The sequence below is a fragment of the Schistocerca serialis genome, chromosome 1, assembly GCF_023864345.2.
Source record: "Schistocerca serialis cubense isolate TAMUIC-IGC-003099 chromosome 1, iqSchSeri2.2, whole genome shotgun sequence".
Taxonomy (NCBI): domain Eukaryota; kingdom Metazoa; phylum Arthropoda; class Insecta; order Orthoptera; family Acrididae; genus Schistocerca; species Schistocerca serialis.
In genome coordinates this window covers 538,969,335-538,984,688 of record NC_064638.1, presented here as the reverse complement: position 1 = coordinate 538,984,688, position 15,354 = coordinate 538,969,335, and the positions used below count along the sequence as shown (strand labels likewise).

Genomic DNA, 15,354 nt, shown 5'->3' with positions numbered 1-15,354 from the left:
AGCCCATCTCATTTGCTTCCCTTTGCCTCTAAATCATGTGTAACATTCAACTACCCTTATGTATATCTAGTAAGTTTTCTCTGGGCCCATCACATTCAGCACATGACAAGTGTTTAACCATCTGTAGCTCAACATGTTTTGTCTCAAAACGCAGTAAAAGTAGAATTCGGTTAGAGAACACAACAACACAAGTCTTAAAGTCATATTCAACTACTTGTTTGATAACAATAAAATAACAAGACACTTATGATACTAGTAAAAATTCATTCATACTGGCAGCAATACATAAAATGTGCACGTGCACTTTATCACTATGCAGAGATACTGTACATTTAATTCAGTGACAAGTTAACTAAATAAAATCCTGTACATTTAGAACTAACAGGTCAGTTATACAATAATACAGAGCCCTACTTGCGGAGAATCAGTGGAGATTAAATATAAAAATTAATAAAATAATTATTCCTGTTTTCAAAAAGGCAGTTTAAAGTTGTCATGCATATTGACACATTAAAATAGTTGTGTGCCAGCATGAAAGCATTTGTAGCCCTTCTTATGATTGTACATATTGCACTTTGTCATGTTTTGTTCAATGTATAAATTATGGGCTTAATTGCAGGAAGCATTTCCCCTATGTCAGTTAAAATAAATAAAACCTGAAACAAACAATAATACATCACTGAAATTATTACCAGAATTTAATATTGTGTAATGCGAAGTTTTGCAATAACACAAACACAAGTACTAACATCTTAATAACAAAAACAGCAAATACACCCTGCAACCAGTAACTAGCAGTAATATTCATTTTCTGGTAACCCAACATACATTAAAGAGAACAGGGGCAATGAACAAATAGAAACACACTTCCAGTTGCATTACTGGTCCAACAACATTTGTAAATATTAGTTCTGTCTTATGCATGCTTCCTATCCGGAAACTAACCAGTCAGGCTGAGAGAGAGAGAGAGAGAGAGAGAGAGAGAGAGAGAGAGAGAGTACAGTAACAAATATGATCCATTCTCTCATTAAATATATTTGCTGGCCATTATTGTAGCTTTGGATGTTTGTGCATGAAAATAGCTTTGAAATCTCTACAGTGCTGACACATATATATTCCTCACAAATATATTATATTAAAAACAATTCTACAGTTCAAAAATACAAATGCTATTCATTTGAAATATTTTACCGTTAATGCTTCTATAAATCAGTGTAATAAATTCAGTAACTAAAAATATTTTTTAACAGGTAGCGAAATAGTTACAAGCTAGCACAAATTACGTAGTATTCAAAACTCAACAGCAAATCCCGAAGGTTGCAATGTATTCCATGATAATAAGAAAAAAGAGCTTTTATTTACTGCAATACTTTTACCAAAGACTGATTATTAAATTATCTACTTATTACTGTCTCAATGGTGGCTCTTAAGAGTACATTCACAGTATGTCTGTGGACAATAGTGTACATACCTAAAAGGTTTCTCATTCTTCCAGGTCACTACTCTCAGATGTAGAAGAAGGTGTTTTTGGTTTTCTTCGTCTAGGAGTTTTCCCTTTTTGCGGTTGCTTTTTAACTGTTGATGGTGCCTGCCTGGTACCTTCAATAAAGCAACCAACCATGGTATTTATTACTTACAGGAAATTATCACTTGAGAGTGAAACAATGCTTCACTAGATACTTCTGTTCTGATAATTGCAGGTAAACCATTCCTTACGAAGTTATCATTTGTATATCATGCCCCACATGACTATTTTCCCACAAAAAAGACACTTGCGTATGCGTGCGCGCGCACACGCACATGCGTGCACACATCCCACAAAAAAGACACTTGCAGATGCGCCCCCCCCCCCCCCCCCCCCCCCCCCCCCCACACACACACACACAGCCAGACAGACACACACACACAAACATAAGGAAAGTTTTTCAGTGTTGTTTGTGTGTGTGGTGCTTTGAAAATTCTCACATAATGTCCAACTGAAATTTGTCTCCTACTCTGTGTGTTTTGTGAAGAAACTTCTTTATTTCTACACAAAATATAAGACAATTTTTGGAGATTCTTTCACTGTCACTTAAATAGAAATCACAGTTCCAATATTTAGCTATTGTACCATTTTAAGTTCACTGAACACTGAAGAAGCTGTAAGTATATTGATCACCATAGTTACTGCCCCCACACGAGCATGTGGTGGGGAAGGAGCTCCTGTTTGTTAAAAATCAACATGCTGTGGGAAGTGTCATCTCACACATCCAGTATGCCCCTGTACTTTAATTGGTACAATACTAATAATCTGTAAGGTATCTCAAGTATTGCTGCATGAAGTGTTTAGCACCTGGTCTATGGGCTGTGTTCTGATGCTAATAATGTCTGCTAATGACTGTAGCTCAGCCTTGCAAAACAGAACAATTTGCATGTTGATATTATATATCTTTCATAGTAACTGGAAACCAACATTAAAGACTGGTTTGAATATTTCCCAGAACGTGATACCTCAGGCAATAACTTCTGCATCAAATATTACTAGTGATTCTTTTACCCATTATAATATACACAGTGCACTTGGGAAATAATCAACATGCTAAATTAGGTAAGGGCTATACTCATGTACAGGCAATGGCCTTGCCGCAGTGGATACACCTGTTCCCATCAGATCACCGAAGTTAAGCGCTGTCGGGCATGGCCGGCACTTGGATGGGTGACCATTCGGGCCGCCATGAGCTGTTGCCATTTTTCGGGGTGCACTCAACCTCGTGATGCCAACTGAGGAGCTACTCGACCGAATAGTAGCGGCTCTGGTCAAAGAAAACCATCATAACGACAGGGAGAGCGGTGTGCTGACCACACGCCCCTCCTATCCGCATCCTCATCTGAGGATGACACGGCGGTCGGATGGTCCCGATGGGCCATTTGTGGCCTGAAGACGGAGTGTCATACTCATGTACAAGAAAGGGAAGAATGCGATGAACAGAAAGAAAGATAAACTTAACGATTGTGTACGTGATGATTTTACATCAGTACTTTCACATTTTTTTTTTAAAAGCATTTGGGGATGTCTTACCCACTACGTGGACAGACCACATTAAAACCAGGTTCTTGGTAAGTCACCTTACAGGACCACTGCACAACAGGATATATTAAAATTTGACAAATTTAATGCTTACAATAACTCTGAATTAGAATTTAAAGGTAAATACTGGTGTGAAGAAGTGCAGAAGAAATTGAGAATGGAATTATTAGGATTTCAAACACATAACAATACTAATTAGAAAGGATACAGAGGATTTGCAGAAAATCAATTAAGTAAAGCAAAATATTCTGGTGGCCCAATTCGTGAGAGGTACTTGTTGAAAGTTATTTTACGTCGACTACCATGGAAGGCGCATGATAAGTTGATAGAGACAGAGTAGGGTAAAGTAAATAATCTTTTAGACTACCTAGAACAAAAGAGATACTCTGGAAAAAAAATCCAATAGACAGCATTGCAATAACAGCACAACAAATAACGCCACAAATAGTAATAACAACATGCAGTCTGGGGGAAATCCTATAGGTGACACTAATGACCAATAGGGAAACAGGTTGAGACAAACAGAGAGAAATAATCATAACCCTGATAATGGAAACCAATTCAGTAGAGCTGTTAATCACCTGAATATTAGTAAAACGGAAGTGGAAAAATTATGTGTCTCCAGAGTGAGGCTCAGTCTCCAAAAGTGAATGACAACGATCCGCAAATTTGAATTCCTATTTATTAGGATACAATAACAGCACTACTATAGGAAATGAAATACTAGAGCAAAAAAGGAAGACTCTACCAAGAAATACATCCAGCCTAAATGACAAGGATCGACAGGCAACATAGCAGTGTATTATTTTATAATCAGGAAGTGACTTGTGTGTTGTCCAGAACTTTTTAGAACAGTCCGATGTGATGCGTGCATTTCCAGTGTGCCGGCGACTGGAATATAAGTAATGGTTATTACAAGATCAGTAGGTACACTAATCCAATCAGAATTACTAGTAACACTTAAGCTAAATGAATATATATTTCACTATGCCATGTACATGGTAGCAGGACTGAACGTACTTGAAATATTAGGCACTGATAGGTTGACAGACCATAAACTTACCTTAAGCTTTCAACACAGCAGTATAACATTTCCTTAGGGCAAAGGAGAAGATATTGCGAGATTGTATTTCAATAGTTATCACATTTACTTCTAATATCATTACAGCGTGGAGGCAAAGTTTTTGTTTAGCTCGGACCACCAGCTATTTGTATAGCCATTTGAATATCTCTCTTCCTGTACCAATGTTACAGCATACTGAGCCAAGTTTGAATGATGAAACGGTGCTGATGACCAGGTAAATTGTGCAAATTGATTTATTACTTTTGTAAAAAAAGTTAATAGGGCTGAAATTAATGCTTAGCTAATAGCAGCATTTTTATGTGCACTGTTCTGATTTTACATATAAAAACATGCAAAAAGCACTTGCTTTGGGGAAGTTTTTGAAGTGCATCACTTCTATTTTGAACTTTTACGAATCGATTCAAACTTTGCACGAAGGTAGATAAACGGATAAAGTAAAAATGAAGTTATTTTTACCAAACAATCCTTACCTGTTGCCAAGATATGATGATTTAAAGTCAAGCTAAACATAATACATGTTTTTCTGGCAGGTTTTTGAAGCATACCACTTCTATGTTTCAAACTTTTGCAAAATGGTTCAAATTTTGTAAAAAGGTAAACAAACACATGTAATTAAAGGTCATCCTGTAGTTTTGTGAAAGCTTTATACATTGCCAAGGCATCGGCACGGTTCCAAAGGCGACAAAAAAATCCTGTACCAGGTTAGCCGTCACCCAAGTAAGCAAAAGTCTACCTCCGTTGCCAAGCTGTGGTGGTCTAATGTCAAAATTATGGAGGAGTAAAATGTGGGAAGAAAATGAAAAATTTTTTCATCACAGCACAAAAAAATGCAAATACGTCACGCACAGAGTTAGGCATGTAAAAGAAGGGAACTAACTTTTGGCACTCCTGCATCTTACAATTTATAGGCTTCATTCTTGTAACACTTATTGCTCTAGATCAGGTAACTGAAGGTCTTAATAATGTAGAATGGACTTACATTGAAGAAGTATAGAGGCCATTAAGACTAATACAAGTAAATCTTTGGGATTAATGACACAGGGAAAGAAAGATTTGTTAGCTTTTCTAAGTAAGTATATGAGTATTTCTTTGCTGAGACCAGCAGTTATTAAAGATTTTGTTTGTATGTTAAAGATACTACCTGGTACATCATCTTCTATAAAACTATATTCAATATCAGTGGCAGAAAAAACATCTATAAGTCACGAGATTAACAGAATGTTATTGAACGTCTGACAGTTGTTGCAGTAGCCATTTAGTTGTAATTAAGAAATTAGACTGATCAGTAAGACTGGTACTTGAGCAAAAACAGTGAACAGAGTAAATGAAACTGAATGTGAGAGAACCCCCGTCATTGAGGAGTTGCTAACTAGATTAGCGGGAATGAAATATATAAGCGGTGATGTAAAATTTCTGGGGCATGCTATAAACACGCCAGGGATTAAACCAGACCCAAGCAGATTAGATGCAATTAGCCACTGCCTACGACCATCAAACAAGAGACAACTTAAATCATATTTAGGTTTTGTTGGATTTTATAGAAAATTTATAGAAGACTGTGTATGAAATGAGTCATGTTTTATGGCATTTACTCAAACATAACTCACCTTGAAATGAACACAAGACTGTAAATCAGAATTAATAAAGGAGAGAGTAGTGTCAGTATCACTTGTAGTCTGTCCAGATTTCAATTTACCATTCCACTTAGTGACAGGTGCATCAGAATATGGCCACATTTACCAAATGAAATACAGAGATTGCCGAACAGCTTTTTCAAGTAGAAGTTTGACCAATCAAACAATGACGCCCAGTTTACTGCTATGCAATTCCATGAATTTATGGCTTGAAGTGTGAACCACATATTGATTTCAAAATACCACCCACAAGCCAACCCCGTCGCGAGAGAATTATGCGAGAATAGAGTATATTAGGGAGAACCTATTATGCCAATAAACCTTCTAAGCAGGTAGATTTGGTAACAGACCTTGAGCAGGTGATGAATGAATTGCCACATTCTGTAATGCAGATTTCACCAATAACACTAATAGAGAAGCATGCTGAAGGGGAAGCTGTCACTAAAGATCGAATTGCCAGCAGAGGGTGAGGATGATATGTGCACACTGGGAGTAAATATTAGAGAACACTGATTAAGGAAAGAGAGAGGCGAAGAAAGAGATGGGAAAAGAGAGTTCCAGTATTGCATCAGGTTGGCAATGCTGTCTTAGTTATGAATCACAAGAGAAGTGTGAAGGTGATAAACTAATAAGAGAGTTCTATGGACTACCTTTTGCAGTTACTAGACTGCTTAATCTGAAAACGGCAGTATTAGCTGACCTAGAAGCAGGCAGGAAGAAAGGCAAATGAAGTATACTAGACTTATGGATTTTTGTCAGAAGTAAGCCTAACCATAAATTAACAGTATTGAGTCAAGGGAACAAGAGGGATATGGTTAGTAGTTGCTCTAATTTATAAAATTGGAAATTTCTGTTAAGGTCTTATGGGACTAAACTACTGAGGTCATCGGTCCCTAAGCCTACACACTACTTAATCTAACTTACGCTATGGACAACACAAACACCCATGCCCGAGGGAGGACTCGAACCTCAGACTGGGGGGAGCCGCAAGGACCGTGACAAAGCGCCACAGAGTGCACGGCTCTAATTTATACTGTAAATATATAAGTATGTATGAAAAACAAAACTTTGATTGGCGAAATAGGATATCAGAAGCTTTCATAGTGGGCAATAACATGTAATATGTTAGGATAATGGATTTTGAATCCAGAGACCAATGAGCCCGAATGGCACTTGTGTAATAATGGCACATTAGTAATGCTGTTCTGCAAGGTTCGCAGGAGAGCTTCTGTAAAGTTGGGAAGGTAGGAGATGAGATACTGGCAGAAGTAAAGCTGTGAGTACCGGGCGTGAGTCGTGTTTCGGTAGCTCAGATGGTAGAGCACTTGCCCGGGAAAGGCAAAGTTCCCGGGTTCGAGTCTCGGTCGGGCACACAGTTTTTATCTGCCATGATGCTTGTGCATTCTTTAATGTTTGAGGTGCTGAAGGGAAATTGTACAGTGACACAAGACAGCCCCCTGATATGCTTATGTCATAACAAGTATACGTCTCTGAGAGTGCAGCACCATGCACCATGCCATGAAGATCCTCCTATTGGAAGTTCTGTGGTATTGGGCTTCCAAAGAAGGAACAGCTTCTCCGAGATGTGAGACAGATGAGAAGCAGGTGGTTGTTACACAGGCTTTGAATAGTAAGCACATAAAATAAGACAATTGTAAAAGGCTTTGTTACATCTGGCTACCCAATTACCAAATTTGTTGCCTGCAACAAATGGATTCCCCCATACTTATTAGTACAGGGGGAGGCTGACTTCAGATTTCCAATTTCACTGTCAAAGTTGTTACAATCGATACAGTTAAAATTATTCTTCTTGTAGAAATATTTTAAATTACGAAATAACAGGCATACTTAAAATTCATATTAGTAATGGCACAATCTAACACTAATTATTAAATTTATTTCTGGATCCACTTTGTAAAATAATGTTATAGCTTGGTGATGATGCTTCTTTTGTCAAGAAAGTTTGTAAACACTTTTGCTTTGTAAATTCTTTGGAATTTGTGAGTATCAAAGAATGTGGGTATGGAAATGCACATATATTTTTAATTTTGTTTGCAACAATGTAATTGACGGTTTTATGAAAAAGGAGATTGTGAAGTCAGTGTGATATAGACAAATGGGATAAACTAAAAGAAAATCACAGCAACAGATAGTAGTCCATCAATTATTTAGTCTTCTGGAACACAGTAAGTCAAAATTTCAGTCTCAATAATGTACCCCTAGACGCAAAAATTGAAGCCAACAGCAAGAGAAAATGAAGATAAGTTTTCCTTTTGTATATCTTAGTCCTCTTGAAGCTTTCAAAACTTGTGCAGACAGCGAGAGAGAGAGAGAGAGAGAGAGAGAGAGAGAGAGAGAAAATTTTAATGGTGACATTTGGAAGGTAAGATTACAATGGCAGAGGGTGGCAAGCACATAACAGTGAGAATTTTTTTAAAGATACTCCTAACAAAGGGAGCTTATAGAATGTTTACATACATCCCAGGTGAGACTGAGGCATGAATCTAGTGCTTGAGATGCCAGTGGTCACTGCTTGCTATCTGTCATTAGTCTATAGCAGTATCTTACTAAAAAAGATGCCACCAGCACAGGGTGGGGAGGAGAAAGAAAAACATACTGTAACATCATCAAAGATGGTTTCTGGTTTGATTTACAACATTACTGTTTGCAACTATGGAAGAGTGGGTGTGGATTGACATGTGTAAGCAATCAATCGTCCCTCACTCAATACATGAATGGAATTTGAAGAAACCCTAACCAGTACAATGGGAAGTACCAACAGCTATGTGCTTCAAAACAGTTTGCAGGTGCACAAACTACCTACAATGGAATGTTCAGCTATGATAAAATCTGCACAGTAGAGCCAATGGAGAGGAGAAGAAATCAAGATTCAATAACACCAATAGAGATGGTAATAACAAATCTTACCATTTGCGAGGTTCAGATAAAACTTTTTATGGGATGAGTGGTGTATACAATCTGGCTCAGTCAAAATTATGGAAGGTTCCTGATTTTCTGAGTCACAATGAAAATGACTTAACTCTGGAGGTGCAAAGCCAGATATATTACATGTGCAGCAAGGTTTCTTTTATTTGAATGAAGACTTAATCAGTTGCTCACACTTATGGTTATCTCAGGGGGAGGGGGGTGGGGGTGGGGTGGGGGGGGGGGGGGGGGGGGGAGGGGAGCGTAGTAATCTGCAGAATAGCCTGCAACATATCTACCAGGACCTTTCGCCAGTAAATTGGAGTATGAGGCACATGTTCGTTACATAGAAAGTGGCTGTTGATACACTGTACACTAACATTTCCTTTTTAAACTCTATATTTAAATTTATCATATTTTTGTCATTTGGTGAAAATAATGGGGTTGAACTGAACTAAAACATTTTCTAAAGTAATGAATCTCACCTTATAGAATGGAATGAGAATCATACAAAAGGAGGCATACCTCTTCGACGGTACGGTGTCTTTGTTGTTCTCGGTGGCCTGCCTGGTTCTTGCTCGTCACCATCTTGCTTTTTCTCACCCGTTCCATTTACAATATCCTGAATATATGACTCCAGTTCACTGCTTACAGCCTGAAATACAAAAGAACGAATTCCAAATGAGATTTCATAAACTAAACAGCAAATAATTTATAAATGAAATTGACATTTGGAGTTTTGATTTAGTCGAATACATTTCTTGAAGTCATAAGTAAACAAAAAACACACAGATGTACAATGCAGCTGCACCACCCGATGTCAATATGGAAACTGAGTAGCTGGTACAACATTAGTGGCTAATGCTTTTGCCCCACTACCCAGAGGATACTGACTATCAAGAGTGCCCCCTAATGGAACCGTCCGAAATCTGCCAAATAAGCCAGCCTGAGTAGGCTTTGATGCAGTCTGTCTTAGAGTGTGATGGATGTTTCGCTAAGGTGTTAAACATCATTTCTGAGGAGCAACACGGGTGCAACCCTTCTTGTATATAAACCCAGGCAGGCCCCTGGCAGCTTATGTGTAACTTGCCTTTACAAAAGTGGCAATGGCTCAGTATCCATAACATGTGTTAACTGAACCATGAAAATTTTCATAATTAGGTGAGTGTCCAGGTTTGTTTCAACAATGGAACACTTACAACAACTTTTAATGCAAACTATGCAGTGTTATCAGGAGCTGATAGCTGTACCAGAGGCAGTGCAAGCGTTAGTGAATGTGGCAGGTAGATCTTCTGCATCACCTGTGTTAAATAGCTTTTTCATCCTTCAATTAACAACATGATGAGTGGATGTGCTTGATACCTACGATTGCAGTTACACAGGGTGTTAAATAACTGTTAGTGTTGGCACTGTAAACTGTATTCACAGTTCTGGTAAGTGCAGCAGATACATTAGTTTTAATGGAACCAGGTAAGTGGTAATGCTGGCCTGTGTAATGATGAAACTACACTGTAAAAGCATTTCACGCACTTATCAGAACACAACCTAGTTCCATTAGAATTGATGAATGCACTGCAATTACCCAGAACTGATTTACAGTAAATACAGTGAGATATGTTTATTGCATGCCATATCCCTGGACATTAACAAGATGAATGTGACCTCAGTTGTTTACGGTAGTCCGCAAGTTATTTGTGATGGTAAAGAGCTTGCAATAAAGAGATGTGTTTCACAGTAGTGAAGGTGAACAAATGCTCATAGTTCTTACAGCATGCATTTTAGAGGCCCTGTTTGCTAGAATTTTTTTTCCTTGTTGCGGTCTATGCTACCACCTCTCATTGTCAATTTTCAATTCATGTTCTTGTCAGGAAATCCTGAACTGTATCACCTAATACAAAAACTGGAACCATTAACAAATCCAACAGAACTTGAATTCTGCACAGGATTTTCTTTATTATGGACTGCTACTCATTTCAAAAGCAGATACAGTTAGGCTCCAGTGCCTGGAGGCTGTGGCCGTAGTATTATTTTTTTTTTTTTCAATTTTGGAAGGAGGACTTTGTCCAGAAACTTAATATTTTAGGAGTCTTCCTCATTTTCCCTGTCTGCTACACAATTGCTCCTCCTCAAACAAGAAGCAATATATCCTTTCTGTATTATTGTTATTCCATACAGGTTTTTCCATTGTTATATTTGTAAACAATAATAAAAAAAAAGAAATGATCATATGGCACTGTTGGCCGGGAGGCCCCATCCGGGAACGTTCGGCCGCCAAGTGCGAGTCTTATTGCAGTAAATGCCACATAGGGCGACTCGCGTGCCAGTGATGAGGATGAAATGATGATGACAACACAAATCCAGTCTACAAGTGGAGAAAATCTCCAACCTGGCCAGGAACTGAACCCGGGCCCGTGGTATGCATGTTACCAGTCAGCTAAGCAGGCAGACTTGCAAACCATAAAATAATTCATTTCATATGCCACAACCATGGTCTACAATATATTATGGAGATAATATGGGACTTTTAAGCCTGTTCATGAAGTGTTACCTTCCGAGAACTTTGACGACATGCTGTAATTCATGTTTGTAAGCAATTATTTTCTATATCAGATAATTAAAAACATATGAAAGTTAAGTGAATACATTTCATTCCAAAAGTGTAGCCAAAAACTCAACTGCTTAAGATGTACTGACAATCAAGGAACTGACTGCTAGTCTTTGTTACACACACTGAAGCACCAAAGAAACTGGTACAGGCATGCATATTCAAATACAGAATTATGTAAGCCTGGCAGAATACGGCACTGTGGTCAGCAACACCTATATAAGACAACAGCTGTCTGGGGCAGTTGTTAGATTGGTTACTGCTGCTGCAATGGCAGGTTATCTAGATGTGAGTGAGTTTGAACGTGGTGTTATAGTCAGCACACAAGCGATGGGACAAAGCATCTTAGAGGTAGCGATGAAGTGGGGATTTTCCCGTATGACCATTTCACGAGCATACCGAGAATATCAGGAATCCGGTACAACATCAAACCTGCAACATTGCTGCGGCTGGGGAAAGATCCTGCAAGAATGGGACCAACGATGACTGAAGAGAAATGTTCAATGTGACAGAAGTGCAACCCTTCTGCAAATTGCTGCAGATTTCAATGCTGGGCCATCAACAAGTGTCAGCGTGTGAACCATACGGGCTTTGCAAGCCGAAGGCCCACTTGCGTAGCCTTGATGACTGCACGACACGAAGCTTTACACATTGTCTGGGCCCACCAACACAGACACTGGGCTATTGATGACTGGACACATGTTGCCTGGTCGGATGAGTCTCGTTTCAAATTTTGTCGAGCAGATGGACTTGTACGGGTATGGAGACAACCTCATGAATCCATTGACCCTGCACGTCTGCAGGGGGCTGTACAAGCTGGTGGAGGCTCTGTAATGGTGTGGAGCGTGTGCAGTTGGAGTGATATGGGACCCCTGATACGTGTAGATATGACTGACAGGTGACACGTATGTAAGCATCCTATCTATTCACCTGCATCCATTTATGTCCATTGTGCATTCCAATGGAGTTGGGAACTTCCAGCAGGACAATGTGACACCCCACATATGCAGAAGTGCTACAGTGTGGCTTAGGAACACTCTTCTGATTTTAAACACTTCCACATGAACATTATTGAACATATCTGGGATGCCTCGCAATGTGCTGTTCGGAAGACACCTCAAACCTCTCGCACTCAAAGATTTATGGGCGGCCCTGCAGGATTCATAGTGTCAATTTCCTCCATTACTACCTCAGACATCAGTCTGAGTACATGCCACATCATGTTGCGGCACTTTTGTGCACTCGCGGGGGCCCAGCACAATATTAGAAAGGGTACCATCTTCTTTGGCTCTTCAGTTTATATATGCCTTTCAATCATATTTAGAGGATTATTACAGCATGAAAACCTAGTCCTTGCTGATGAATCTCTTATCACAGAGCCTGGTGATTTCGATGATCAGGAATGGTGTTTTACAAAAGATGATGACAGCATGTTCTTGTAACTCCATGCAGCTATGCTCCAGCTTTTTTCCGTGTCATAGTCAGATGCTATTCAAGGAAAACAATCAGTCCCTGATAAAATTATGTAACTGGATAGATGATAAACCTACTCATCAAGTGGCGGCAGAACACACACATAAAAGACTGTTATGATTGGCAAGTTTTCGTAGCCAGTGGCTCCTCTTTCAGGCAGAAGGGTTCAAGGGGAAGGAAGAAGGTCGAAGGAAAAGGACTGGAGAAGTCTAGGAAAAGGGCTAGGTTTCGGGAAAGTCACCCAGAACCACGAGTTAGGGGGACTTACCGTATGGGATGAGAAGGAAAGACAGATGAATCAGTCTTTCTTTCTTGTCCCGTAAGGCAAGTCTCCCCTGACCCGGAGACTGATTCATCAGTCTTTCCTTCTCATCCCGTTCGGTAAGTCTCCCATGACCCGCAGTTCTGGGTGACCTTCCCAAAATCCACCCCTTTTCCTAGATCTATCCAGTCCTTTTTCTTCACTGTTCTTCCTTCCCCTTCAACTCTTCTGCCTGAAGGAGGAGCCACTGGTTCCGAAAGCTTGCCAATCACAACAGTTTTTTATGTGTGTGTTCATCCGCCGCTTGGTGAGTAGGTTTTGTTATCTATCCAGTTAAATACTTTTATCAGATGCTATTCAGTAATACTTACATGCTACCACATTTGATAATCTTAGCTTCTTGTCATCACTGTAGTTTAATACACATTATTTTACCTGTGACTACCACTTTTTCTTTTCTTTTATTAAGAAGCATGTATTGTATCGCAAATGGGCAAATCTGACAAATGATCATCTAATCCCTGCAATCTATGAAATTCTTCCTCCACAATTATGCTTTGAAAGCTCATATTTCGGCAACTCCTTTTATTTTCAAATTATTTACATTCCAAAACAGAGGTACAGTGCACACTTGCTAAATGCTAATAAGATTTTGTTACATTTTTGCTGATATTTTGTTACATGTATGCCAAAGCTATCTACTTCTTCTTAGTATCTAACCTAAAGTATTGTTTTCTTTGTGTTAGACATCTCTACTAACATGACTGAATATTCTAGATCTTGTCTCTGGAATTTACAGAAGACAGTGCAAAATTTGAAGAATAGGTGGGGGTTCATGGAATACTGAATTTGTATTGTCAGTGAAGTCAGTTCTAGGAATCAGGTGAATATTCTTTCCAGTCAGACTCAGCAATGAAAATATCACAAAACAAATTGATCAAATAGGGAAGAGTGACAGATTTTAGTAACATTTTTTCACTAACTCAGAGTGCCAGAAAAGCCATGTCAATCATAATCTCATTTATGAAAACCTATGTTTTTTGTATCTTCAATCTTTCCTTCTCATCTCGTCTGGTAAGTCTCCCCTGACCTGGGGTTCTGGGTGACTTTTCCAAACTTTACCCCTTTTGCTAAACCTCTCCAGTCCTTTTCCTCAACCCCTCTTCCTTCCCCTTTTACCCTTATGCCGCAAGAAGGAGCCACTTGCTCTGAAAGCTTGCATGCCTAAAACCTTTCTTTTATACTGTGTTCTCCTGTCACCACTTGGTGAGCAGATTTTATTATCTGTCCAAATACACTATACTATCAGTTACAGTGTTTCACAAACAAGGGAAATTCATTATTTATGTTATTTTTGTTATTAGTTTCCAATTCATTAGCACATTTTTTCATAACATCTTCTTCATTGTTGTTGGTCTGATCAGTCAAGAATCATTCCTACAATTACCATGTGCCAATAAACAAAATAATTGTGTTTAAAATAGTATGTTCAGACAACAGTAAGAATTATATATTGATGTTTCAGTCTAAATGTTCACACATACAATCACAAATTATAAGTAACTCAAAAGAATACAACATTTTGCCAATTATAAGCCATAACTGTGATGAGAGAAACCAAAGTAAGACTGTGTGTGTGTGTGTGTGTGTGTGTGTGTAGGCATGGCACCATGTAACTTGTAAGTAAGTAATGTGTTCTTTGCTTCTTTATTTCAAACCTTAACACAACCTCTCTACACGTCCAATAAATATGCAAAGATACAAGTGGTGTAATGCATAGTACCTTGATTTCCTGTTTCGGATTTTTCATCGAACTGCTGACAATGTTCATGAAATAGTCAAATACTGGCTTGTGATTGAGTTTATCTGCATAACATTTAAGGTTTTCAATGAGCAGATAAAGAGATTTCTCATTGTAAGTCAGCAAACTCATACAAAAGGCTAGATTAGCTGCTTGCTGTTCAGTAGATGCAGCGCCTAATCGTTGACACAGCTTTTCTATCAAAGTTTCCAACTGCCTTTCGCGGTGAATTAGTCCCAATATGAATCTGAAAACGAATTGAACATGAAATAACCGTGACAAACATTTAGTGGCTCAAATTCATGATTCTGTACTTCACAACATTGTGTACAGCATTTATACTTACTTCAGAATTGTGCGAAATTTACTATCATCAAGGTTAGTTTCAGGATGTGTCAACTTTGAAATAATTTCTGGTAGTGTATTGTATAAGGCATTACCCTTCTGTGAAAGTTCATAGAAAAACACCTTTGCTGTATCTGTGGGTGGAATATAACAGGATT

At 38.7% G+C, this 15,354-nt stretch overlaps 1 protein-coding gene and 1 pseudogene across 5 annotated transcripts in view; one reads left to right on the top strand and one right to left on the bottom strand.

Moving 5' to 3' along the window:
• Positions 1 to 250: 250 nt before the first annotated feature.
• The window catches only part of LOC126474991 (condensin complex subunit 1), a 213,738-nt gene continuing 198,634 nt past the window's right edge, over positions 251 to 15,354 (bottom strand). For all 5 annotated transcript variants that reach the window (XM_050102534.1, XM_050102540.1, XM_050102548.1 and 2 more), the window contains 5 exons: positions 15,198 to 15,330; positions 14,834 to 15,098; positions 9,236 to 9,365; positions 1,472 to 1,599; positions 251 to 656 (listed from right to left, as the gene is read on the bottom strand). In XM_050102534.1, the coding sequence (XP_049958491.1) occupies positions 1,484 to 1,599; positions 9,236 to 9,365; positions 14,834 to 15,098; positions 15,198 to 15,330 (644 nt within the window). In that variant the 3' untranslated portion in view covers positions 251 to 656; positions 1,472 to 1,483. The remainder of the gene's footprint in view (positions 657 to 1,471; positions 1,600 to 9,235; positions 9,366 to 14,833; positions 15,099 to 15,197; positions 15,331 to 15,354) is intronic.
• LOC126427576 (5S ribosomal RNA) lies at positions 2,610 to 2,727 on the top strand (annotated as a pseudogene).